Raw genomic sequence first — 20804 nt, forward strand, 5'->3', positions numbered from 1 at the left:
CACAGAACTGGGAAAATATTCACCTATCAAGTTACCTTCTTATTTCAGATCTCCATGCCTACACCATCTTTGAGGCCAAACCTCTAACCCAGCATCAGACAAACCATCATGTGATGGCCCTGTTCCCTTTCCTACCTAATTCTGCCTCTAATCATTCCAATTCTTCCTCTTGTGCTCCACAGAAGCCATGGTCTATTCTTGAGAGTTTGGCTAAAGCTATTTCATTTAAAAGAGGTAGTTTTTCTTTAAATGTAGCCCATGGTTGGCAGCTTAAAGACTGTCTCCTTTCTAAAACATCACCCCAGTTCTGAAGCATCTTGGTTTGAAGTAACCTACTTGACGTACTGTAGCATGTCTGTAATACACAAATCAGTAAATAGCTGGATGCTGTCTTCGTACTGTCCGACAACTATTTCATATAGGTCAGGGTTTCTCAGCCTCAACTCTACTGACAATATCTACTGACACTTTTCACCAGACAATTCTGTGCTGTGAGGGAAACGGTCTTCACAGGTTCCACAATATCCCTATCCATTACACGTCGGTAGCACCACACTACACTTCCTCAGTGTGGTTAAGAACCGAAAGTGTCTGCAGACCAAGAATCATTGATTCTATAAATCTTTTTTCTCTGGCAATAATTGTTCATTCGATAGGAGAGCTTCAAGTAAACAACAGGCTGGGTAACTCTCATATTGCAAGACCGAGAGGTGAGCAGGGCTTCCTGGACAAATATGAAACTTGAGATTTATCTGACTCTGCTCAAGAACATTGCACTCAGAGAGAAATTAAACCATTCTTTATGGAAGCTTCAGCATTTGCATGCCCCAGAAGAAGGAACAAGAATTCTCAGGAGTGATTTTTAAAAAAGAAATAAAGCAAAGAAGTAAGAAAGAAACTGCTACACTCACAGAAAGTATGATGGACAAGAAATGGCTATTCAATACAGTTAACTCAATCCCTTCACAAGTACACCAAAATTCACAGGTGTTCTGCCTGAACTGAAAAATTACACTGGTACCTCAGGACTGAAAAGCTCTAAACTGTCATATCACCACCAAAGAAGATACCAGAACATTAAAACTTGGTGAGAATTCATTTTCACTGGCTTTGCTCCACCCTCTTAACGTTCTCAACGAATAAAGATCAGTATAGTTGCTGTGATTAACCATTTCCTAGTAATGTCTTAGAGCAGCACCAGTGAGGTACAGGAAAGTCATGGGACCACATTCTATGGGTAAGTCTCCTTCCTCTGGGTTGCAAAATGAAATATAAAAACCCAAGCAAACATCTGGCTACAATCAGCCTTTCAGCAGGCAAGCAGGTGTACTGACCCAAATCTTTTCTGCTCTGTGGCCTCTGCTTGCTTGATGCCTCAAACATTACTTAACTGAAACATGTGCCTTTAAATCACAGCGGAATCTGGCTCTTAGAAAATGAGACTCATAAACTTGCACAGGCGGGGGTAGGGAGCTGCTGAGAAAGGGATACAGGGTCCCAAGTCCATTGACAGGGCTGTTTCTTCCCTAACGTTTGGCAATCAAGTCATGCCTCCTTCCCTCCCTTCTTCCTTCTAAAAGGGAGTGCTGTCATCACATGTTTCACTTTCCCATCTCCTCTCCAAGAGCACAAGCAAAGAGCCTCACCTGGGTGTGGTGCTGAGGTGCTCTGGAAAGAGGTCTTGGGGGTGAGGGTAGCATAGCTGTAGGAGGGGGCCACTGGCAGAGGGGTAGCAATCTGCATTTTCCCAGGAACATTTTTTACTTGCTGAGGACTGGCTGTAGTTCCAGGATCTGCTGATGTTTCAAGCTGAACTGATTGATTCTTTGACCCATTACGAATCTCTGCAGTCAGGACTGTAGTTAAGGGACTGGAAATTGTAACTGCCTTGTGAACCTAAAGAAATGCAAAAATTCATTTGAGTATGCAAAAGTTACATAGTTCTTCAGCTACGATTCATGAAGACACATTAAATGCTTTTTGAAAACTGCAAAGATGCCAAATATATTGAAGAAACTTGGGGCAAGCACTGTGACACAGCACACTAAGCCATCGCTTGGGATGCCTATATCCCACATCAGCTACTCCATGCCTCCCATGCAGCTTCTTACTAACACTTCTAGGAGACAAAGGATGATAGCACAACTTCTTGGGTCCCTGCTACCCATGTAGAAAACCCAGATGGAGTCCTTGGCTCCTGGTTTGAGCTTGGCCTAAATCTGACTGTTGCAGGCAGCTGCGGAGTTAACCAGATGGAAAGTATTTGTCTCTCTCTGCCATTCAAATAAACAAATCAATTCAAATAAATAAACAATTTTGAATTATATAAACTAGTCTCTAAGAAAAATGGTACTCAAACGTTGATGTAACTCAGCTTTTTTTTAAAAAAGATTGATTTATTTTTATTGAAAAGTCAGATTTACAGAGTGAAGGAGAGACAGAGAAAGCTCTTCAATTTGCTGATTCACTCCCCAGGTAGCTGCAATGACTAGAGCTCAGCCCATCCAAAGCCAGGACTAGGAGCCTGGAGCCTCCTCTGGGTCTCCTGCATGGGTGCAGGGACCCAAGGCTTTGGGCCATCCTCAACTGTTTTCCCAGGCCACAAGCAAGGAGCTGGCACAGTAGCCTAGTGGCTAAAGTCCTCGCCGTGCATGAGCCAGGATCCCATGCAGGCATCAGTTCTAATCCCAGCAGCCCCACTTCCCATCCAACTCTATGCTTGTGGCCTGGGAAAGCAGTAGAGGACGGCCCAAAGCCTTGGGACCCAGCATCCATGTGGGAGACCCAGAAGAGGCTCCATGCTCCTGTCTTCCGTTTGGCACAGCTCTGACCATTGTGGTCACTTGGAGAGTGGATTAACTGACAGAAGACCTTCTTCTCTGTCTCTCCTCCTCTCTGTATATCTGACTTTCCAATAAAAATAAATGAATCTTAAAAAAGAAAAACAAAAAGAGTGTACAGGGTCCCCAGCTGTAGGCAACTGCCTAGGGTACATTGTACCCAGGAAAGTGTTACACTGCTGGGAGAAAAGCAGCCAGTAGCTGGCACATGCTAGACCTGGCTAATGCCAAATCTGTGTTAACTATACCTGTGTGTCAGCATAGTTGCCTACTTTTATTGTTTTATGATATGTGCGGAAGGTGGGGAAAACAGGGCCAGGATATGCCACCCTGGTTCCCAGGTGACAGGGGTGGTGTTGGTGGTGGTGCTGCTGCCACTAGTGCTGTTGCAGACTGCCTGGAGAAGGGGGTCTGGGGACAGAATGGAGACAGAGTGGCTGAAAACATGTTTGACAGGGAAGGAATGGTTTCTGGAGACTGGGTCATTGCCCTTGCAGGTGAATGAGTTGAAAAGACTCTAGAGGGGGTCTACAGGCTGGAAAACCAGAGCACATGTCAGGGTCAGGCTAAGGCTGCACACCTGGGAGACCTGGGTGGGCTAAGTAGGATCACCCATAGCTTCCTGGTGCACATAAAAGCTGAGACTAGGGGACACGCCTGATGTTAGGGCAGGGATGGGCCACGTCAGGCTGGACCACAGCACCTACATGAATGCAAGAGAACTAGATCTGGGGGCAGATCTTGTAGGGGACTTGTGGGCTCACCTCTGTGGGACTGTAGCATCTTCTGATTTGCACAGAGAGCTGGCGTTGGTGATGAGCCAGGCCTGGCTGGACTAAGGAACTCACCTGACACTCATGGGAGCCAGAGTTGAGAGGAAGCTGGACTGGACCAGGCTGCGGCAACCACTGGCACACGTAAAAGCTGAGTGAGGGCAGACTATGGCAAGCAGGGGTGTGGCACCCTCTGGCACACATGAGATCCAGGACTAGGAGTGGGCCTGGTAGGGGAACTTGGGGAATATCCTGCTGGGCCTCAGCTCCCATTGGGGAGCACAAACGATGGGTCTGAGGATGGTCCAAGCCAGGCAATGGTGCAGCACTCATTAGCATTTGTGTGAGCTGGGTCTGTGGACAGGCCAAGCCACACCAGGCCACAGCACCTGCTGGCATACAAGAGCCAAGATAAGATGTGAGCTGCACCCAGTTGGGCTAGACTGAAACATCTGCCAGTGAAAGTTGAGACTGTGGGCAGGCCATGCCAGGCTGCATTGAAATACTCACCAGCATGTACAAAACTCAAGGCCGGGAACAGGCATGGTTGTGGAATTTTTGGTGCTCCCCTGCTAGGCTAAAGCTCCCACTAGTGAGCACAAGAGTTGGGACTATGAGTGGACCAGGTTGGGGAAGGCTGCAGCAACCACTGGCATGCTATGTGTGGACTGGGTCTGGGGACTGTCCAGACTGGGTTGGGTTCAGTACCCGTTAGTGCTTGCGAAAGTCAGAATGGATATGGGACAGCTCAGATGAGGCCATGGCACCTGCTGGGTCACATGAAAGCCAAGTCTGCAGGCCAGCCATGTCAGGCTGGGCTGCAGCACCCACTGGCACACTTAAGATCTGGGGCTGTGAGTGGGCCTGGTAGCAGAACTTGGGGAACTTCGTTTCTAAGTCACAGCTCCTGCTTGTGAGCATAACAGGCAGGGCTGGAAGCAGGACAGGCCAGGCTGGGCTACAGCGCTTGTCTGTATTCATGTGGGCCAGGTATGGGGGCAGGCTAGGCTGGGACAGTCCCCAGAGACACTGGCATGAGTGAGAGTCAAGATGGGATGTAAGTCAGTCTGGGTTGAACTGCAACACCCACCTGTTTACATGAGGGCTGGGGTTGGGAGGGGGCCAGGTTGGGCTACACTGCTGCACCCACCAGTGAGAGTCAGGACTAGGGTGGAAGGGGCCATGCTGAGCTGGGCTGCAGCACCTGCTGGCAAGGGCTAAGACTGGGATCAGGCCATCTCAGACTGGGCCACAGCAGCTGCTGGCATGCGCAAAACCGGGGCTGGGAGCAGGCCTTATAGGGGAGCCTCAGGGATTCCCCTGCTGGGCTGCTGCTTTCATTGGTAAGCCTAAACGCTAGGACTGGTAGTAGGCCAGTCCAGGCAAGGCTGCAGCAGCTTTCAGCTGGAATTTAGGCTGGGTCTGAGGGCAGGCCAGGCTGGGCTAGGCTGCTGTACATGTTGGCACGCACAGACCCAAAATGGGTAAGGGCCAGCCAGGCTAGGCCTTACCACCTACTGCCAAGTGTTCAGACTGGAAGCAAGTCACATCAGGCTGGACCACAGTACCCCCTGGTAGGCACAAGATCTGGGGCTGGAAATGGACCTGGTAGGGGAACCGTGGGCTCTGCTGGGCTGCATCTCCTGCTGGTAAGCATAAGAACTAGGGCTGGGGGCAGATCAGGATGGTCAAAGCAGCAGCACCTGTTGACATACATGTGGATTGGGTCTGTGGGTGGGTCAGGCTGAACCTAAGGTGCAGCACCCATGGGTGTGAGCAAGAGCAAGATGGGATGCAAAGGGACTAGACTAGGCCACAGCACACGCCAGCATGCACAGAAACTGGGGCTTAGGGCATGAAGACTGAGCCTGTGGCAGGCTGAGCTGAGCTAGGCCACAGCACCCATCAATTCACATGAGAGACGGGGTTGGGAGGGGAACTGACCAGGCAGCTGCATCTACCAGTTTATGCACTGGCTGGTATAGGTGACTGAACCTGACCCTGCACTGGCTGACATATACACACACAAGAGTCAAGTCTGAGGTCACCCCAGGCGAGGTTTGTTGGGGGAACTCCCCAGTTAGATCGCTTGAACTCAAATCCCAGCCATAGGGAAAATCACAAGATATGTGGTCCGACCTTGGACATGTGTCAGTGCTGGGCTTCCTCTGTTGCTGATACCTGTATAGTGGACAGCAGGCCTGGATGCACATGGGGGTCATAAGAGCCAGCTCATCTCTACCAGTAGAGGACATCAAGTGCGTCATCAGAGCATGGGATACAGAACAAGCTGGAGAATTCACTTGGCCAAGCCTTGTAGTAAATGTCTGGGTCTATGGATGCCCACTGAGGTGGACTTGGTCACCCAATAGACCTTGGACAGATGTTCTCAATCCTGGGGCAACAAAACCAATACTACCAAAACTATACAAGTAACACCCTTGGAACATCCTTCCCCACATCAGGGTCTCTAAGGTATCATGAAATGACTGTCCCCGCAATTCCCAAGTGCTGATGTAGTTTGTCAGCATGGAGTAGTCCTTGCCACATTCTACCTTCCCCAGGAGAATAAAAACAAAAGAACTGAAACATTTGTCATACCCACCTTGCTCCATGCTTCAACCCTCCCAGCAGCCCAGTCTAATCAGACCCACATGTGTGTGCATCCATCTTGACTATGTAAACAATATTAAAAATAAAATGAAAAAAAGTTTTAAAAAGGCCCAGCATGATAGCCTAGTGGCTAAATTCTCACTTTGCGTGCTCCAGGATCCCATATGGGTGCAGGTTTGTGTCCCAGCTGTTCCACTTCCCTTCCAGCTCTCTGCCTGTGGCCTGGGAAAGCAGCAGAGGACAGCCCAAAGCTTTGGGATCCTGCACCTGTGCAGAAAACCCAGAAGAAGCTCCAGGCTCCTAACTTTTGATCAGCTCAGCTCTGGCAGTTGTGGCCACTCAGGGAGTGAACAAGAGGATGGAGGATCTTTCTCTTTGTCTCTCCTTCTCTCTGTGTGTCTGCCTTCCTAATACATAAAAAAAATTAAAACTGTACAGGGTCAGGTTTCTGTTTTACAGGCCACTGAATAGTGAGTGCATGGGTTTGAAGCAGCAAAGGCAAAGCAGGACCACCACTTAGCAAGGCACTGCATTCATCCAAATATGTAAATAGTACGGTATGAACTTTAAACCAAAACCTTGTCTAATTCCAGATCTTAGTGAAAAAGTTTACAACTTTTCCCCTTCAGTGTGATGCAGGTGTTGGGTACGTGGCTGAGAAAGAATTTACAAGAACAACCCCATTCAAAATAGTGGAAAAGAAATGTAAACACCTTGGAATAAACCTGACCAAAGACATGAACGACCTCTGCAATGCAAACCACAAAATGTTAAAGACAGAAATAGAAGAAGACTTCAAAAGATGGAGAAATTTACCATGCTTTTGAATCAGTAGAATCATCATGAATCTATAGATGCAAAGTAATCCCGAGCAAAATCCCAAAAACATTATCTCAGAAACAGAAAAGAAGATGCAAAGATTCATCTGGAAACACATGAAATCATGAGTAACCAAAACTATCATTAATAAGAGAGAGCCCACAATGCTGGCATTGAATATGGATGCCAATTCATATCCCAGTTGCTCCACTTCCCATTCGAATCCCTACTAATGGCCTGGGAAAAGCAACAGGAGATGGCCCAACTGTTTTGGGTCCCTGATATCCACATGAGAAATCCATCTAGAGCTCCCAGTCACTGGCTTTGGCCTGGCCTAGTGCTGATCCTTGACAGCATCTGAGAAGTGAAAAATCTGGGCAGATAAAAAAAAATCTCTTTATCTGTCTCTCCTTCTAACTCTGATTTTCAAAATAAATTTTTTAAATCTTTTTTAAAAAGATTTATTTATTTTTATTGCAAATTCAGATATACAGGGAGGAGGAGAGACAGAGAGGAAAGATTTTCCATCCATTGATTTACTCCCCAAGCAGCGACAGTGGCTGGAGCTGAGCCCATCTGAAGCCAAGAGCCTGGAGCTTCATCTGGGTCTCCCACGCGGGTGCAGGGTCCCAAGGCTTTGGGCCATCCTTGACTGCTTTCCTAGGCCTCAAGCAGAGAGTTGGATGGGAAGTGAGATCACCAGGATTAGAACTGGTGCCCATATGGGATCCAGGTGTATGCAAAGCAAGGACTTTAGCCACTAGGCTATTGTGCTGGGGCCAAATTTGTAAAAATCTTTTAAGGGCCTGGCGCAGTAGCCCAGTGGCTAATGTCCTCGCCTTGCATGCACAGGAATCTCATATGGCCCTGCTTCTAATCCCGGCAGCCCCTCTTTCCACCCAGCTCACTGCTTGTGGCCTGGGAAAGCAGTCAAGGACGGCCCAAAGCCTTGGGACCCTGCTCCTGCATGGGAGACCCAGAAGAGGCTCCAGGCTCCTGGCTTCGGATTGGCTCAGCTCCAGCTCTTGCAGCTGTTTGGGGAGTCAATCAGTGTATGGAAGAGCTTCTCTCTCTCTCTCTCTCTTTCTCTCTCTCTCTCTCTTTTCTTCTCTCTATATATGAGACTTTCCAATAAAAATAGATCTTTAAACAGATCCTTAATAACAAAGGAAAAAAGGCCTCACGCTCTCTCTCATACACACATACAAACGCATGCACACGTGCACACAAAATCTTCCATCTACTGATTTATTTTCCAAATGCCTAGAATAGCCAGGACTGGGCCAAGTTGAAATTAGAAGCCTGGAACTCCACCCCAGGCTCCATGTGACAGGGATACAAGTAATTAACCTGTCATCTGTTGCTTCCTAGGGACATTAGCAGAGATTTGTTCTGGAGGTGAAGTAGCTAGGATTCCAATCAGAAATGAGATGTGACCAACCTACATGGTGACTTATACACATAAGCCACCCCTTGGCTTATGTGTGTGTGTGTGTGTGTGTGTTTATTTATTTATTTATATTTATATTTATATATATATACATATACACCCTTCAAAAACATAAATTTTTTAAACAAGAGTTCTTTGCTTTCAAAGAAACAGAATAAACCCTTTTCAATCTGTCTCTGTCTCTGTTCCATTTTATGCTGGTATTTCACAACAGTTACCAATACCTTCTTATTGCCTTCAATGAAAGTTTTTTTGTTTCCATTTTCCCATTTTTAATGCTTCTCATTGTTATCTGTTCTCTCACCAAAACAATTTTTCCGGTCCTCTACCATGGTGCAGTACGTTAAGCCTCCACCTGCAACACTAGCACTCCATATGAGTACCAGTTTGAGTCCTGGCTGCTCCACTGCTAATCCAACTCCCCACTAATGACCTGAGAAAGCAGTGGAAAATTGCTCAAGTCATCAGGGCTCTACACCCATGTGGGAAACCGGAAGAAGCTCCTGGCTCCTGACTTTGGACCAATTCAGCTTCAGCTGTTGAATGAGGTCTTTTGGGAGGTGAACTAGCAGATGGAAGATATCTCTTTGTCTTTCTCTGCCTCTCTGTAACTCTGCCTCCAAATAAAAATGAAATCTTTAAAATAATTTTCCTTTAATTCTCAGAGAGGGACAAAGAGACAAAGTGTGTGTGTGTGTGTGTGTGGGTGTGGGTGTGTAACAGCTACTGTGAAGTTCAACTACTAATGCTAACATTTAAGACAACCTGGAGTGAGTTTCTATTAACTGCCTTTTCTGTCACCAAGTAGAGGTCATTTTCTCCTATTTCTTTATATGTCTATTAATTTCGGTTGAACACTAGACATTCTATCTGATACATATATAAACTTTGTCTCCCACAAAATACTAAACAACTCCTACCCCTATATAATATTTGCAGCTGCTTTTTAAGGTCGATCTCCTGCAGGTCTGCCACTATGACTGGTGATTTGACAATAATTTGGCCAAAGATTATACTAAGATTTGAGGTCTGTTCTCATTGTGCTCTCTTTGTTTTTGGGGTACTTCTGCCTAATTTTTCAGTCTTAAGTCCATATGCCTTCAGGTTTCTGTCATCTGATTCCCCATTGGTGGGGAACACACTTCACAAGGCTCATTGTCGCAGTAGCCTAGCAGCTAAAGTCCTCGCCTTGCATGCACTGAGATCCCATATGGGCACCAGTTCATGTCCCAGCAGCCCCACTTCCCATCCAGCTCCTTGCTTGTGGCCTGGGAAAGCAATGGAGGACGGCCCAAGGCCTTGGGACCCTGCACCTATGTGAGAGACCTGGAAGAGGTTCCTGGCTTGTGGGCTTCAGATAGGCTCAGCTCCAGCTGTTACAGTGACTTGGGGAGTGAATCACTGGATGGAAAATCTTCCTCTCTGTATATCTGACTTTCCAATAAAAATAAATCTTAAAAAAAAAAAAAAAGGATCTGTGTTTCAAAGGCCCAAGTCTGCTTTTGGATCTTGATCTCAATTGATTGTCGGCGCACAAGCGCAATTTAGAAATTTAGCCAGTGCAAGCTGGAATGGGGGCAGACCGGGCCAGGAGAAGATACAGCACAGTACCCACCAGCAAACGCTGAGGCAAAACAGGCCACACCAGACTGGGCCACAGCACCCACATGCACACATGAGACTGGTGGCAGTGGGGGCGGAGGAAGCATTGTGAGCCCAGTAGGTGAGTAGTAGGGACTCCCTTACTGGGCCACTGCTCCTGCTGGTTAGCATGACAGTTGGGACTGGAGGCAGACCAGGCTGGGCAGGGCAACAACACCTGTTGGCCTACATGTGAACTGAGTTGGGGGAGAGCCAGGCTGGGCACACCGATTATATCTGCTGGTACAGGCATAAGCCAGAATAAGGGCAGGCGGGTTGGGCTTTGTCATAGCAGCAGCTGGTAAGCGCTGGGACTGGGGCCAAGTCCTGTTGAGCCAGATTACAGAACTACCTACAAAGTGCAATATCCGGGGCAGGGATTGGGTCCAGTGAGGAGGCTGTGGGCAACTCTTTGATGGGCTGCAACTCTACTGGTGAGCATGAGAACCAGGACAAGGGGCAGACCTGGCTGAACAGGAGTGTGGGATAGAGGGTGGAACTGGTTGAGTTGAGTTAGGCTTCAATGCCCAATGATATATACAAGATCTCAATGGGATATTGGACAGACCAGACCAGTCCATTATACATGCTGGCAGGCATAGGAACCAGAGTTGGGGGCTGATCCAGTGGGAGTTACTGGGGGTCATTCTGACTGGGCTGCAGCTCCCCCTGGTGTATGTGAGGGCTTAAAGTGTGGTGGGCAAGGCTGGGCTGGGCCATAGCAATCATTGATTTTCAGAGGAAGGAGGCCAGAACAAACTGATCAACTACCCCAGTGAAGCTTGACAGCAAATTTCTGGGCAAATGGAAACTCTGAAGTGGACTATTGTCAGCCAGTTGACCTTGGAAGGATTTCCTCATCCTTGGAATGTCCATATCAACAGCATCAGAACTATCGAAACCACTGAGCAGATCCCTTGACACTTGCTCCACAACGGGCACCATGTGATGACATCAGGTACTGCAGTGGTTGGGAGGCTGGGTGTGACCTCTCCCATTGTATCCTCCCCCTCCCTCAGAAACAGGAAGACAAAAAATAAAGTGTGTAAATAATGGTCTCACCCACTTTGCCCTGATCCTCGACCCTTCCCAGACTGATCAACTATGATCATCAAAAATAGAATACAGGGCCCGGCGGCATGGCCTAGTGGCTAAAGTCCTCGCCTTGAAAGCCCCAGGATCCCATATGGGTGCCGGTTCTAATCCTGGCAGCTCCACTTCCCATCCAGCTCCCTACTTGTGGCCTGGGAAAGCAGTTGAGGACGGCCCAAAGCATTGGGACACTGCACCCGCATGGGAGACCTGGAAGAGGTTCCGGGGTCTGGCTTCGGATCGGCGAGCACTGGCCATTGCAGCTCACTTGGGGAGTGAATCATCGGATGGAAGATCAAGGTGGACTGTTGCTCCCTGGCAAAATGGAGAGTAGACTTACCTTCCTATGTGAAAGAATTTTTAAAAATCTGACAAAATCCACAAAATACTGACATGACATTAGGTAATGAAACACAATGATCTTTCAGAGACGAAAATCAAACAGGGCGGCCCTATGACTGCTCAAGCATGCCATCTGAGAAAGCTTCCAGACCTTGCATGGCCCTGGAAGGAGCAGACAGCAGCAGTGTTTCTGAGATGTAGATGGAAGTCTAGCAAAGAAGAGAGCTACTCTGACAAAGAGCTCTGGGGAAATGTGCAAGACCCTCCTCAACTCTATTCAAGGCCAGAGAAAGAATTACCCAAAGTTATAGAGACCAGGAATAGAGTTCACATGTGCTACAAATAGAATCTTTTCTCAAATGTCATAATTCACAGGGCATCAGAGTTCTAATAAGAGTCATGTCAGTAGCTTGAAAAAACTGGACCAAATGCATCTTTGTACTAACACAACAAAGCATAAAAGGGAAGATCAAAAGGATCAAACGATTTTCAAATAATTTAACCACATCCCCAAACAAAGCAGATATTAGGCACAGCACGTTGAGCCACTGCCTTGCTCACCCACATCTCATAGGAAGAGTGCCAGTTTAAGTTCTAGTTACTCTGTGCTTCCAATCCAGGTTCCAGATAACACACGTAGGAGAGAGCAGATGATGGCCCAAGTAACTGGTTCCTGACATCCATGTAGGACATGTGAAAGGAGTTCAACTTCTGCTGGGCCTATCGCTGGTTGCTGCGAACATCTAGGAAGTAAACTAGTGTGTAAAAGATGCTGCTGCTGCTGCTGATGATATGTGTGTGTGTGTGTGTGTTCCTCTCCCTCTCTGTTACTCTTTCAAATAAATGATAACGTTAAAAAAAAAAAAAGAAAAACTATAGTGATAAAAAATCTAGCACCTCACTAGATGAAATTTACATTATCTTCCATACAATTAAAACTAACCTAAAATGGAAAGAAGCAGGAAAATAAAACCTGCAATGAGGAAAAATACCACTAAGATCCAAAAATAACAAAGATGACAGAGTTGGTGAACAAGGACATTAAAAATAATTGTTATGACTGCATTCCATATGCTCAGGAAGCAGCAAGGAAGACAACACACAGTAGCTTCACCATCCACAGCTTCATTTTCTGCGATTTCTGGTATCCAAGGTCAACTCTAGTTTGAAAATATTAAATGGAAAATTGTAGAAATAAACAATTCATAAGTTTTAAATTGCAAGTCATTCTGAGCAGTGTGACAAAATCTCTTGCCAACCTGCTTGTTCTCATTCAGGATGTGAACCATCCCTGTGCTCAATTTATCCGTATTATTTACGCTGCCCACCTGCTAAATTACTTAGTAGCTTTCAAGGCTATTAAATCAACTGCTATTATACTGCAGCGCTTAAATTCAAAACCTTTATTTTATTTAGTACAGTAATTGCTCCATTTTATTAGAAGTTATTGTTAGCTTCTTAATGCACTTGATTTATAAATTAAACTTCATTATAGATATGTTTTATAGAGAAACATAGAATATGTAAGATTATATACTATCCATGGTTTCAGGCATCTACTAAGGGCCTTGTGGACTAAAAACAACAGGGGCTGGGGAATGAAGTAGAGACATGGAAGACAAAGAAAGACCCACATCAAGCTGCTGGAAGCAAACATTACAACATCTGAAATGAAAAACATTTCGAAAGGATTTAATGGCAGATTCGGCAATGCATAAGAAAATACTACTACACCTGAATAATTTCAAAAGAATTTCAAAATAGTGGACAGCACTGTGGCCCAGCAACTTGGCACTGTAACACTGGTAGCCCATATGAAAGCCAGTTTGTAGTTCTAACGGTTCCACTCTGATCTAGCTCTCTCCTACTGTGCCTAGGAAAACAGAAGATGGCACAAGTCCTTGGGCCCTGTCACCCACATAAGAAACCCTGAAAAAGTCACAGCTGTTTGGGGAGTGACCCAGTAAATGTAAGATCTCTCTTTTGCTCTATTTCAGAATATTTTGTAAAAGATGGAGGACAGAACAAATCCTTAAACTACCCCAGCCATATGTTGGCAGTGAAAATCTGGGCAAACGGAGACTCTAAGGTGGACTATGTCAATCAGTGGATTGTGCAGTAATTTCATTGTGCTTGGAATGGCAAGACTGGCAGCAATTCAAACCTGTTGAACTATCAAAACCACTTAAGCAGTGCCCTTGGAGTATGCCTCATATTGGGGACCCTGGGATGGTTGGGAGGTTGGGTGGGGCTTCTCCCTTTATCTCCCTCTTCCCCCAGATACAGGAAGGAAAAAACAGAATGTAGAAATAATGGTCTTATTCACTTTCTTGCAGCTCTTGACCCTTTGTGCCCTAATCAACTAAAATAAAAAATAATAAAAAATTCAAAATGAAACATAGGATAAAAGTTTGAAAAGAAATGAACAGAGCATCAACAAACTGAAAAATTCCAAAAGCCAAATATGCTTGTAATTAGATTTCTTAAGGGATGTGAGAACAGCAAAATATTTAAAAGAAATGATGGCCAATAATTTTTTCAATTTTGATAAATTCAATCCACATTCCAATCTAGATTTAAAAAAAAATGGGTGGCCAATGTTGTGGTATAGGGGGTAAAGCAACATTCTGTGACATTCACATCCTGGAAGAGAACCAGTTCAAGACCTGGCTGCTCCACTTCTGATCCTGCTAACATCTGAGAAAGCAGTGGATAATGACTCTAGTGCTTGGGCGCTGCACCCACATGGTGAGGAAAAGCTACAGGTTTCAGCCTGACATAGCTTTGGCAGTTGATGCCATTTGGAGAATGAGTCTGTAACTTCTCTCTCCCTCTCTTTCTATAACTCTGCCTTTCAAAATAAATTTAAAAATAGACAAGTGTTTAAAAAATGAGAAGCTGCCACCATGATGTAGTGTGCTAAGCTTCTGTCTTTGGCACTGGTATCCCACATGGGAACCAGCTCAGGTCCCAACTGCTCCATTCCCAATCCAGCTCCCTACTTATGGCATAGGAAAGCAACAGAGGATGGCTCAGGTTCTTGGGTGCCTGAAACCATGTTGGAAACCAGGAAGAAGCTCCTGGTTCCTGGCTTTTGATTGGCTCAGCCCGGCCATTGCAGCCATTTGGAGAGTGAACCACTGGATAGCGGATCTCTATGTCTCTCCATCTTTCTCTAACTCTGCCTTTCAAACAAAAACAATTTTTTTAAAGGCAGAGTTACAGAGAGAAGGAGAGACACAGAGAAAGAGCTTCCATCTATCTGCTCTTTCCCAGGTGACCATAACAGCCAGAGCTGAGTTGATCCAAAGCCAGGAGCCAGGAGCTTCCTCCAGATCTCCCAAATGGGTGCAGGGTCTCAAGGCTTTGAGCCATCCTCTACTGCTTTCACAGGCCATAAGCAATGAGCTGGATGGGAAGTGGAGCAGCCGGGACACTAACTGGTGCCCACAGGCGATCCTGGCACATGCAAGGCGAGGATTTAGCCACTGAACCATCACACTGGGCCCCAAAATAAATCTTTTTATAAAGAAAAGTTCAAAAAGTACCAAACACACAAAACAAATAAAATTACACAAAGAAGTAAACATAACCAATCGCTTTACACAATTATTTTTTTTTAAATTTTTATTTTTATTAATATTTAGCGTTATGTGACAGTTTCATAGGCTCTGGGAATCCCCCCACCCCTCCCCCTTACACAATTATTTTTAAAAATCTTAAATGTAGTTAGAGGGGAAAAAAAAGATACACTATATTTAGAACAGAGATTTAAATACAACAGACTTCTCAACAGAAAGCAAAAAAAAAAAAAAAAAAAATCTGCCAGCTTAGATTTATCTAAACAGTGGAAATACTTTTCAAAACTGAAGATGAAATCATATCATTTTATTCTTCATATGGTGAAAATACATAAACTCTGCATCAGCCACTAAAGCCATATCACAAAAAACTGCAATTCTGTATCACATTTTTTATCACTGTTACACTTAGTGGCTTAACACAAATTTATAATCACACGGTAAGATCCAGTAAGAGGGCCTGACACGATAGCCTAGTTGCATGCGCCAGGATCCCATGTGGGCATCAGTTCATGTTCCAACTGCTCCACTTCCCATCCAGCTCCCTGATTGTCGCCAGGGAAAGCAGCAGAGGATGGCCCAAAAGTCTTGAGATCCTGCACCCGCCTGGGACACCTACAAGAAGCTCTTAGTTCCTGGCTCTGGTTGGGCTCAGCTCTGGCCATTGTGGCCAGGTGGGAAGTGAACCAGTGGATAGCTCTTTTTCACTCCGTCCCTCTCTCTATAAATCTACCTTTGCAACAAAAAATGAATAAATCTTTAAAAAATCACATTAAATGGTCTAATAATTGGCAGATTGTCAGACTACAAAAGCAACTCAGCTATATGCAGTTTACTAAAAAAAAAACCACTTTAAATATAAAGATGTACATAAATTAAAAGAACAAAAAATAAATATTACACTAGTATCAAACAAAAGTTTGAATAATGAGGAAAAACCAACATGCATATAAGTATACTGCAATATTTTATCACTTTCCCTGGATAACTGAGACGAGACATGACAATGTAGATGATCTGCCCCAACTGTAGGCAACTGCCTAGGTTGCCTTTTAGCTATTGTACCTAGACAATTGTTACACTGCTGGGAGAAAAGCAGCCAATAGCTGGCAAGCATTCTGGACATGGTTAATGCCAAATTTGTGTTAACTATATCAGTGTGCCAGTATAGTTACCTTTTTTTTTTTAGATATGTGGGGAGGGCAGGGAACACCAGGCCAGGATGCAACATTCCAGCTCCCAGGTGAGTGTGCTACAGACTGCCCAGGCAGGGACATCTGGGGACATGTTGCAGTGGGAATGGCTGAGGGCATGTTTGACAGGAGAGGAATGACTTCTGGGGTCTCCCACGAACCTTACCACTGCACTTGAAAGCAGGTGAAGGAGCTGAGACCTGGAGGTCTAGTGGGGGGAAGCCAGAGAGCATGTCTGGGTCAGGCCAAGGCACCCACCCGTGTAGATCTGTGTTGGGCTAACCCGCATTGCCTGCCACCTGCTGGTGCATGCAAAAGCTGTAACTGGGGGCATGCCTGGCTGGGCTAGGCCAGGCAAGTTGGACCACAGCACCTACAGAATGCAAAAGAATTGAATCTAGGGGCAGGTTCTATAGGGGACTTGTGGGCTTGCCTCTGTGGTACTGCAGCATCCACCAATTTGCACAGAGAGCTGGGGGGTAGTGATGGGCTGAAGCAGGTTGCTCTGTAGAACTCACCAGGAGCTTGAGTCAGGAGGAAGCTGGGTGAGGCCAGGCTGCAGCACCAGCTGGCACATGCAAAGGCTGGGACTGCAGGCGTCCTATGATAAGCAAAGCCCTGACACCCTCTGACACACATGAAGTCTGGGGATGGGTCAGACCCTAGTAGGGGAACTTACAGAACACGCCCTACTGGGCCATAGCTCCTACTGGGGAGCACGATAGCTCAGGGCAGGCGACAGGACAGGCCAAGCCAGCACTCATCAGCATTTGTGAGGGTCAGGTCTGGGGCCAGACAAGGCTGGGCCAGGCCACAACACCGGAGGGTATGCATGAGAACCAGCACAGGGTGCCCAGCTGGACTTAACTGCATTACCCCCAAGCAAAAGCTGAGACTATGGGTGGGCCATGCCAGGCTGGTTTGAGGCACCTGCCAGTGCGGTCAAGATCTGGGGCTGGGTCTAGAGGCAAGCCAGACTGGACCAGGTTCCAGTACCTGTTGGCACTCACAAGAATGGATGTGGAACAGCTCAGGCTAGACTGCAGCACCCACCAGTTCACATGACAGCTGGGTCTGTGAGTGGGCTAGGCTCCAGTACCTGTTGGCACTCACAAGAATAGATGTGGGACATATCGCTCAGGCTAGACTGCAGCACCCACCAGTTCACATGACAGCTGGGTCTGCGAGTAGGCCAGGCTGGGCTAGGTTGCCATGCTTGCCAAAGAGTGCTAGGACTAGGGGCTGGACAAGTCAAGCTAGGCTGCAGCACCCAATGGCACATGAGAGATCTGGGGCTGTGAGCAGACCTGGCAGGAGAACCTGGGAAACTCCTCCTGCTAGGCTGGAGTTACTGCTGGTAAGCGCGACAGCCTGGGCTGGAGATGGCTCACACTAGGTTGAGCTGTAACACCCATAGGCATATGTGTGAGCGGCTATGAAGGCAGGCCAGGCTGGGCACATACTAGCGTGAGCAAGAGCCAGGATGGTGTGCAGGCCAACCAGGTTGAATTGCAACACTTGCCAGTTCACATGAGGGCTGTGGGTAGGCCAGGCTGAGCTAGACTGCTGTACCCATAGGTGAGAGCTGGGACTGGGGACAGGGGTGGCTAGACTAAGCTAGGCTGTAGTACCAGCTGGCAAATGCTCAAACTAATGACAGGCCATCTCAGACTGGGCTACAATGCCCAATGGCACACATAGGACCCAGAGCTGGGAGTAGCCCAAATAGGGGAACTTTGGAGACTCCCTTGCTGGACCACTACTTTCACTGGTGAACATGAGAGCTAGAAATGGGAGTGAGTCAGTCCAGGGGCAGACTTGGCTGGGTTGTCACACCCACTGGCATACATAAGAGCCAGAATGGGTGTGGCCCAGCGAGGCTAGGCTGAAGTACTCATTGGTAAGTGCTGAGACTGGGTACAAATCATGTCAGGCTGGACCACAGTACCTCCTGGCAGGCATGGGATCCAAACCTGGGGGTGGATCTGGTAGGGAAACTGCGGGCATTTCCCTGCTGGACTGCATCTCCTACTGGTGAGCTTGAGAGCCAGGGCTGGGGACAGGCCAGGCTGATCAAGGCAGCAGTACCCACTGGTATATGTGTGGGCTGAGTCTGGAGACAGTTTCATTGGGAGTCTATCTTTAATCAGGAAGCAGAGATTTATACTGCATTTTATCCTCATATCTGGATATGACAGTCTCCATTACACAGTAACTATATATCACCTTAAATGCAAAGCCACAAGACAAAATCAACAACACAAAGAAAAAAATTAAAAATGACATGAAGTTAAATAACATTCTACTGAATCACTAATGTGTCACTGAAGAAATGAAAATTAAGAATCTTCTTGAAGAAAATGATGCTGCTCTGCTGTATGATCTATGAGTCAGTGAATTTAATGAGAAAAAGTATTTTGAAGAGGTGAAACTAACAACAAAAAATCAATATTCATGAGATATAGCTTCCACTGATCTTTGTTGATGAAATGAGTCTTCTGTAGGCAACAGATGGGTTTTTTTTAATCCAGTCTACCTATCTATGATGTTTGATAAGCTTAATCCATTTACATTTAGGGTTATGAATGGGTGGTAATTTGGTTCTGTCATTTTAGCAATGGGTTGTTCACTGATTTAGTCTTCTGTTATTTTACTGAGATGTTCTTCACATTTGCCTTTGGTTTTGGTGGGTGATATACCTCTTCCCTGTCAAGAGAACATCTTTAAGTATCATTTGTAGGGCAGGTTTGGAAGAAGCATATTTTAACTTTTCTTTACTGTGGAAGAATTTCATTTCATTTTCAAAGACAAAGGAAAGCTTTGCTGGTTATGGTATTCTGGGCCGACAATTTTTTGCTTTTAGCATCTGGAATATGTCACTCCATTCTCTTCTGACCTGTAGAGTTTCCCGTGAGAGGTCTCCTGTGAGTTTAATTGGCATTCCTTTATGTCAGTTGGTTTTTTTCACATGCATATTTAAGGATCTTCTCCTTATGTTAAATTGAAGAGAGCTTGATTATCATGTGTTGTGGTGAAGATCGCTTTTGGTCAACCCTGTTGCAAGTTCTGTGTCCCTCCTGGATGTTGTTTCCCAATTCTTTCTCTAGATTACGGAATTTTTGCTTTAATATTTCATTAAATACATTTTTAAACCCAGTTTCTCTTTCTGCACCTTCTGGAACTCCCATAACTCTTATATCTGGCCTTTTAATAATATCTCTTGGTTCTTAAATACTTTTTTTTAGCTTGACCCAGCTCTGTTTCCAGCTTTTTGTTTCTTTTCCCCTGGTGAAACAAATGTCTTCTAATTTTGAGATTCTTTCTTCTGTTTCATTCATTCTATTTTGGAGGCTCTCCATTGTACTTTTTTTTTTAAGATTTATTTATTTTTATTACAAAGTCAGATATACAGAGAGGAGGAGAGACAGAGAGGAAGATCTCCCATCCGATGATTCACTCCCCAAGTGACCGCAACGGCTGGTGCTGCGCCAATCCGAAGCCGGGAACCTGGAACCTCTTCCAGGTCTCCCACAGGGGTGCAGGGTCCCAAAGCATTGGGCCGTCCTCGACTGCTTTCCCAGGCCACAGCAGGGAGCTGGATGGGAAGTGGAGCTGCCAGGATTAGAACTGGCACCCATATGGGATCCCAGTGTGTTCAAGGCGAGGACTTTAGCCACTAGGCCATGCCACCGGGTCCCCCCATTGTACTTTTAATTTGCTCCACTATATTCTTAATTTCTGATATATTAGGTTCCATTTGATTCATTTCCTGTGTGACATATTCCTTAAATTCCTTGAACTCCTATATTACGTGCTTCTCATTGTTGATAAGAAGCTTTAAATAAATACACAACTTACTGCAATGGGTGTTGAGGCATGATGACATAAACCATCACTTGGAATGCCTGCTTTCCATCCTGTATCATAGTGCTGGTTCAGATCCCAGCCACTCTGCTTCCAATCCAGCTTCCCTGCTAATGTGCTGGGGGGCAGCAGATGATGACTTGCATTCCTGCCCCCACGGAGCTCCTTGCTCCTTGCTTTGGCCTGGCCAGGACACACCTGTTTGCAGCCACGTGGAGAGTGAACCAGCAAAAGGAAGCTTTCTCTCTGTGATTCCATCATTGTGTCTTGCAAATACAATTTTTTAAACTTTATTTATTTTCATTAAACATAAGATTCTCAGAGAGAAGGAGAGATAGAAAGATCTCTGTCCAATGGTTCACCCCCCAAGTGGCTGCAATGGCTAGAGCTGAGCTGATCTGAGCCAGGAGTCAGGAGCTTCTTCTGGGTCTCCCATGCAGGTGCAGGGCCCCAGCTTTGAGCCATCCTCAACTGCTTTCTCAGGCCACAAGCAGAGAGCTGGATGGGAAGCAGGGTTGCTGGGACAGATACTGGCACCCATATGGGGTCCCAGTGCATGCAAGGTGAGAACTATAGCCACTAGGCTACTGTGCCAG

General features: G+C 46.1%; 1 protein-coding gene across 2 annotated transcripts in view; it reads right to left on the reverse strand.

Annotated features, from left to right (window-relative positions):
• The window catches only part of KIAA0319L (KIAA0319 like), a 120344-nt gene that overhangs the window by 35594 nt on the left and 63946 nt on the right, over positions 1–20804 (reverse strand). For both annotated transcript variants that reach the window (XM_058678731.1, XM_058678734.1), the window contains exon 4: positions 1647–1896. In XM_058678731.1, the coding sequence (XP_058534714.1) occupies positions 1647–1896 (250 nt within the window). The remainder of the gene's footprint in view (positions 1–1646; positions 1897–20804) is intronic.

This window comes from Ochotona princeps, chromosome 2, assembly GCF_030435755.1.
Source record: "Ochotona princeps isolate mOchPri1 chromosome 2, mOchPri1.hap1, whole genome shotgun sequence".
NCBI classification, from domain to species: domain Eukaryota; kingdom Metazoa; phylum Chordata; class Mammalia; order Lagomorpha; family Ochotonidae; genus Ochotona; species Ochotona princeps.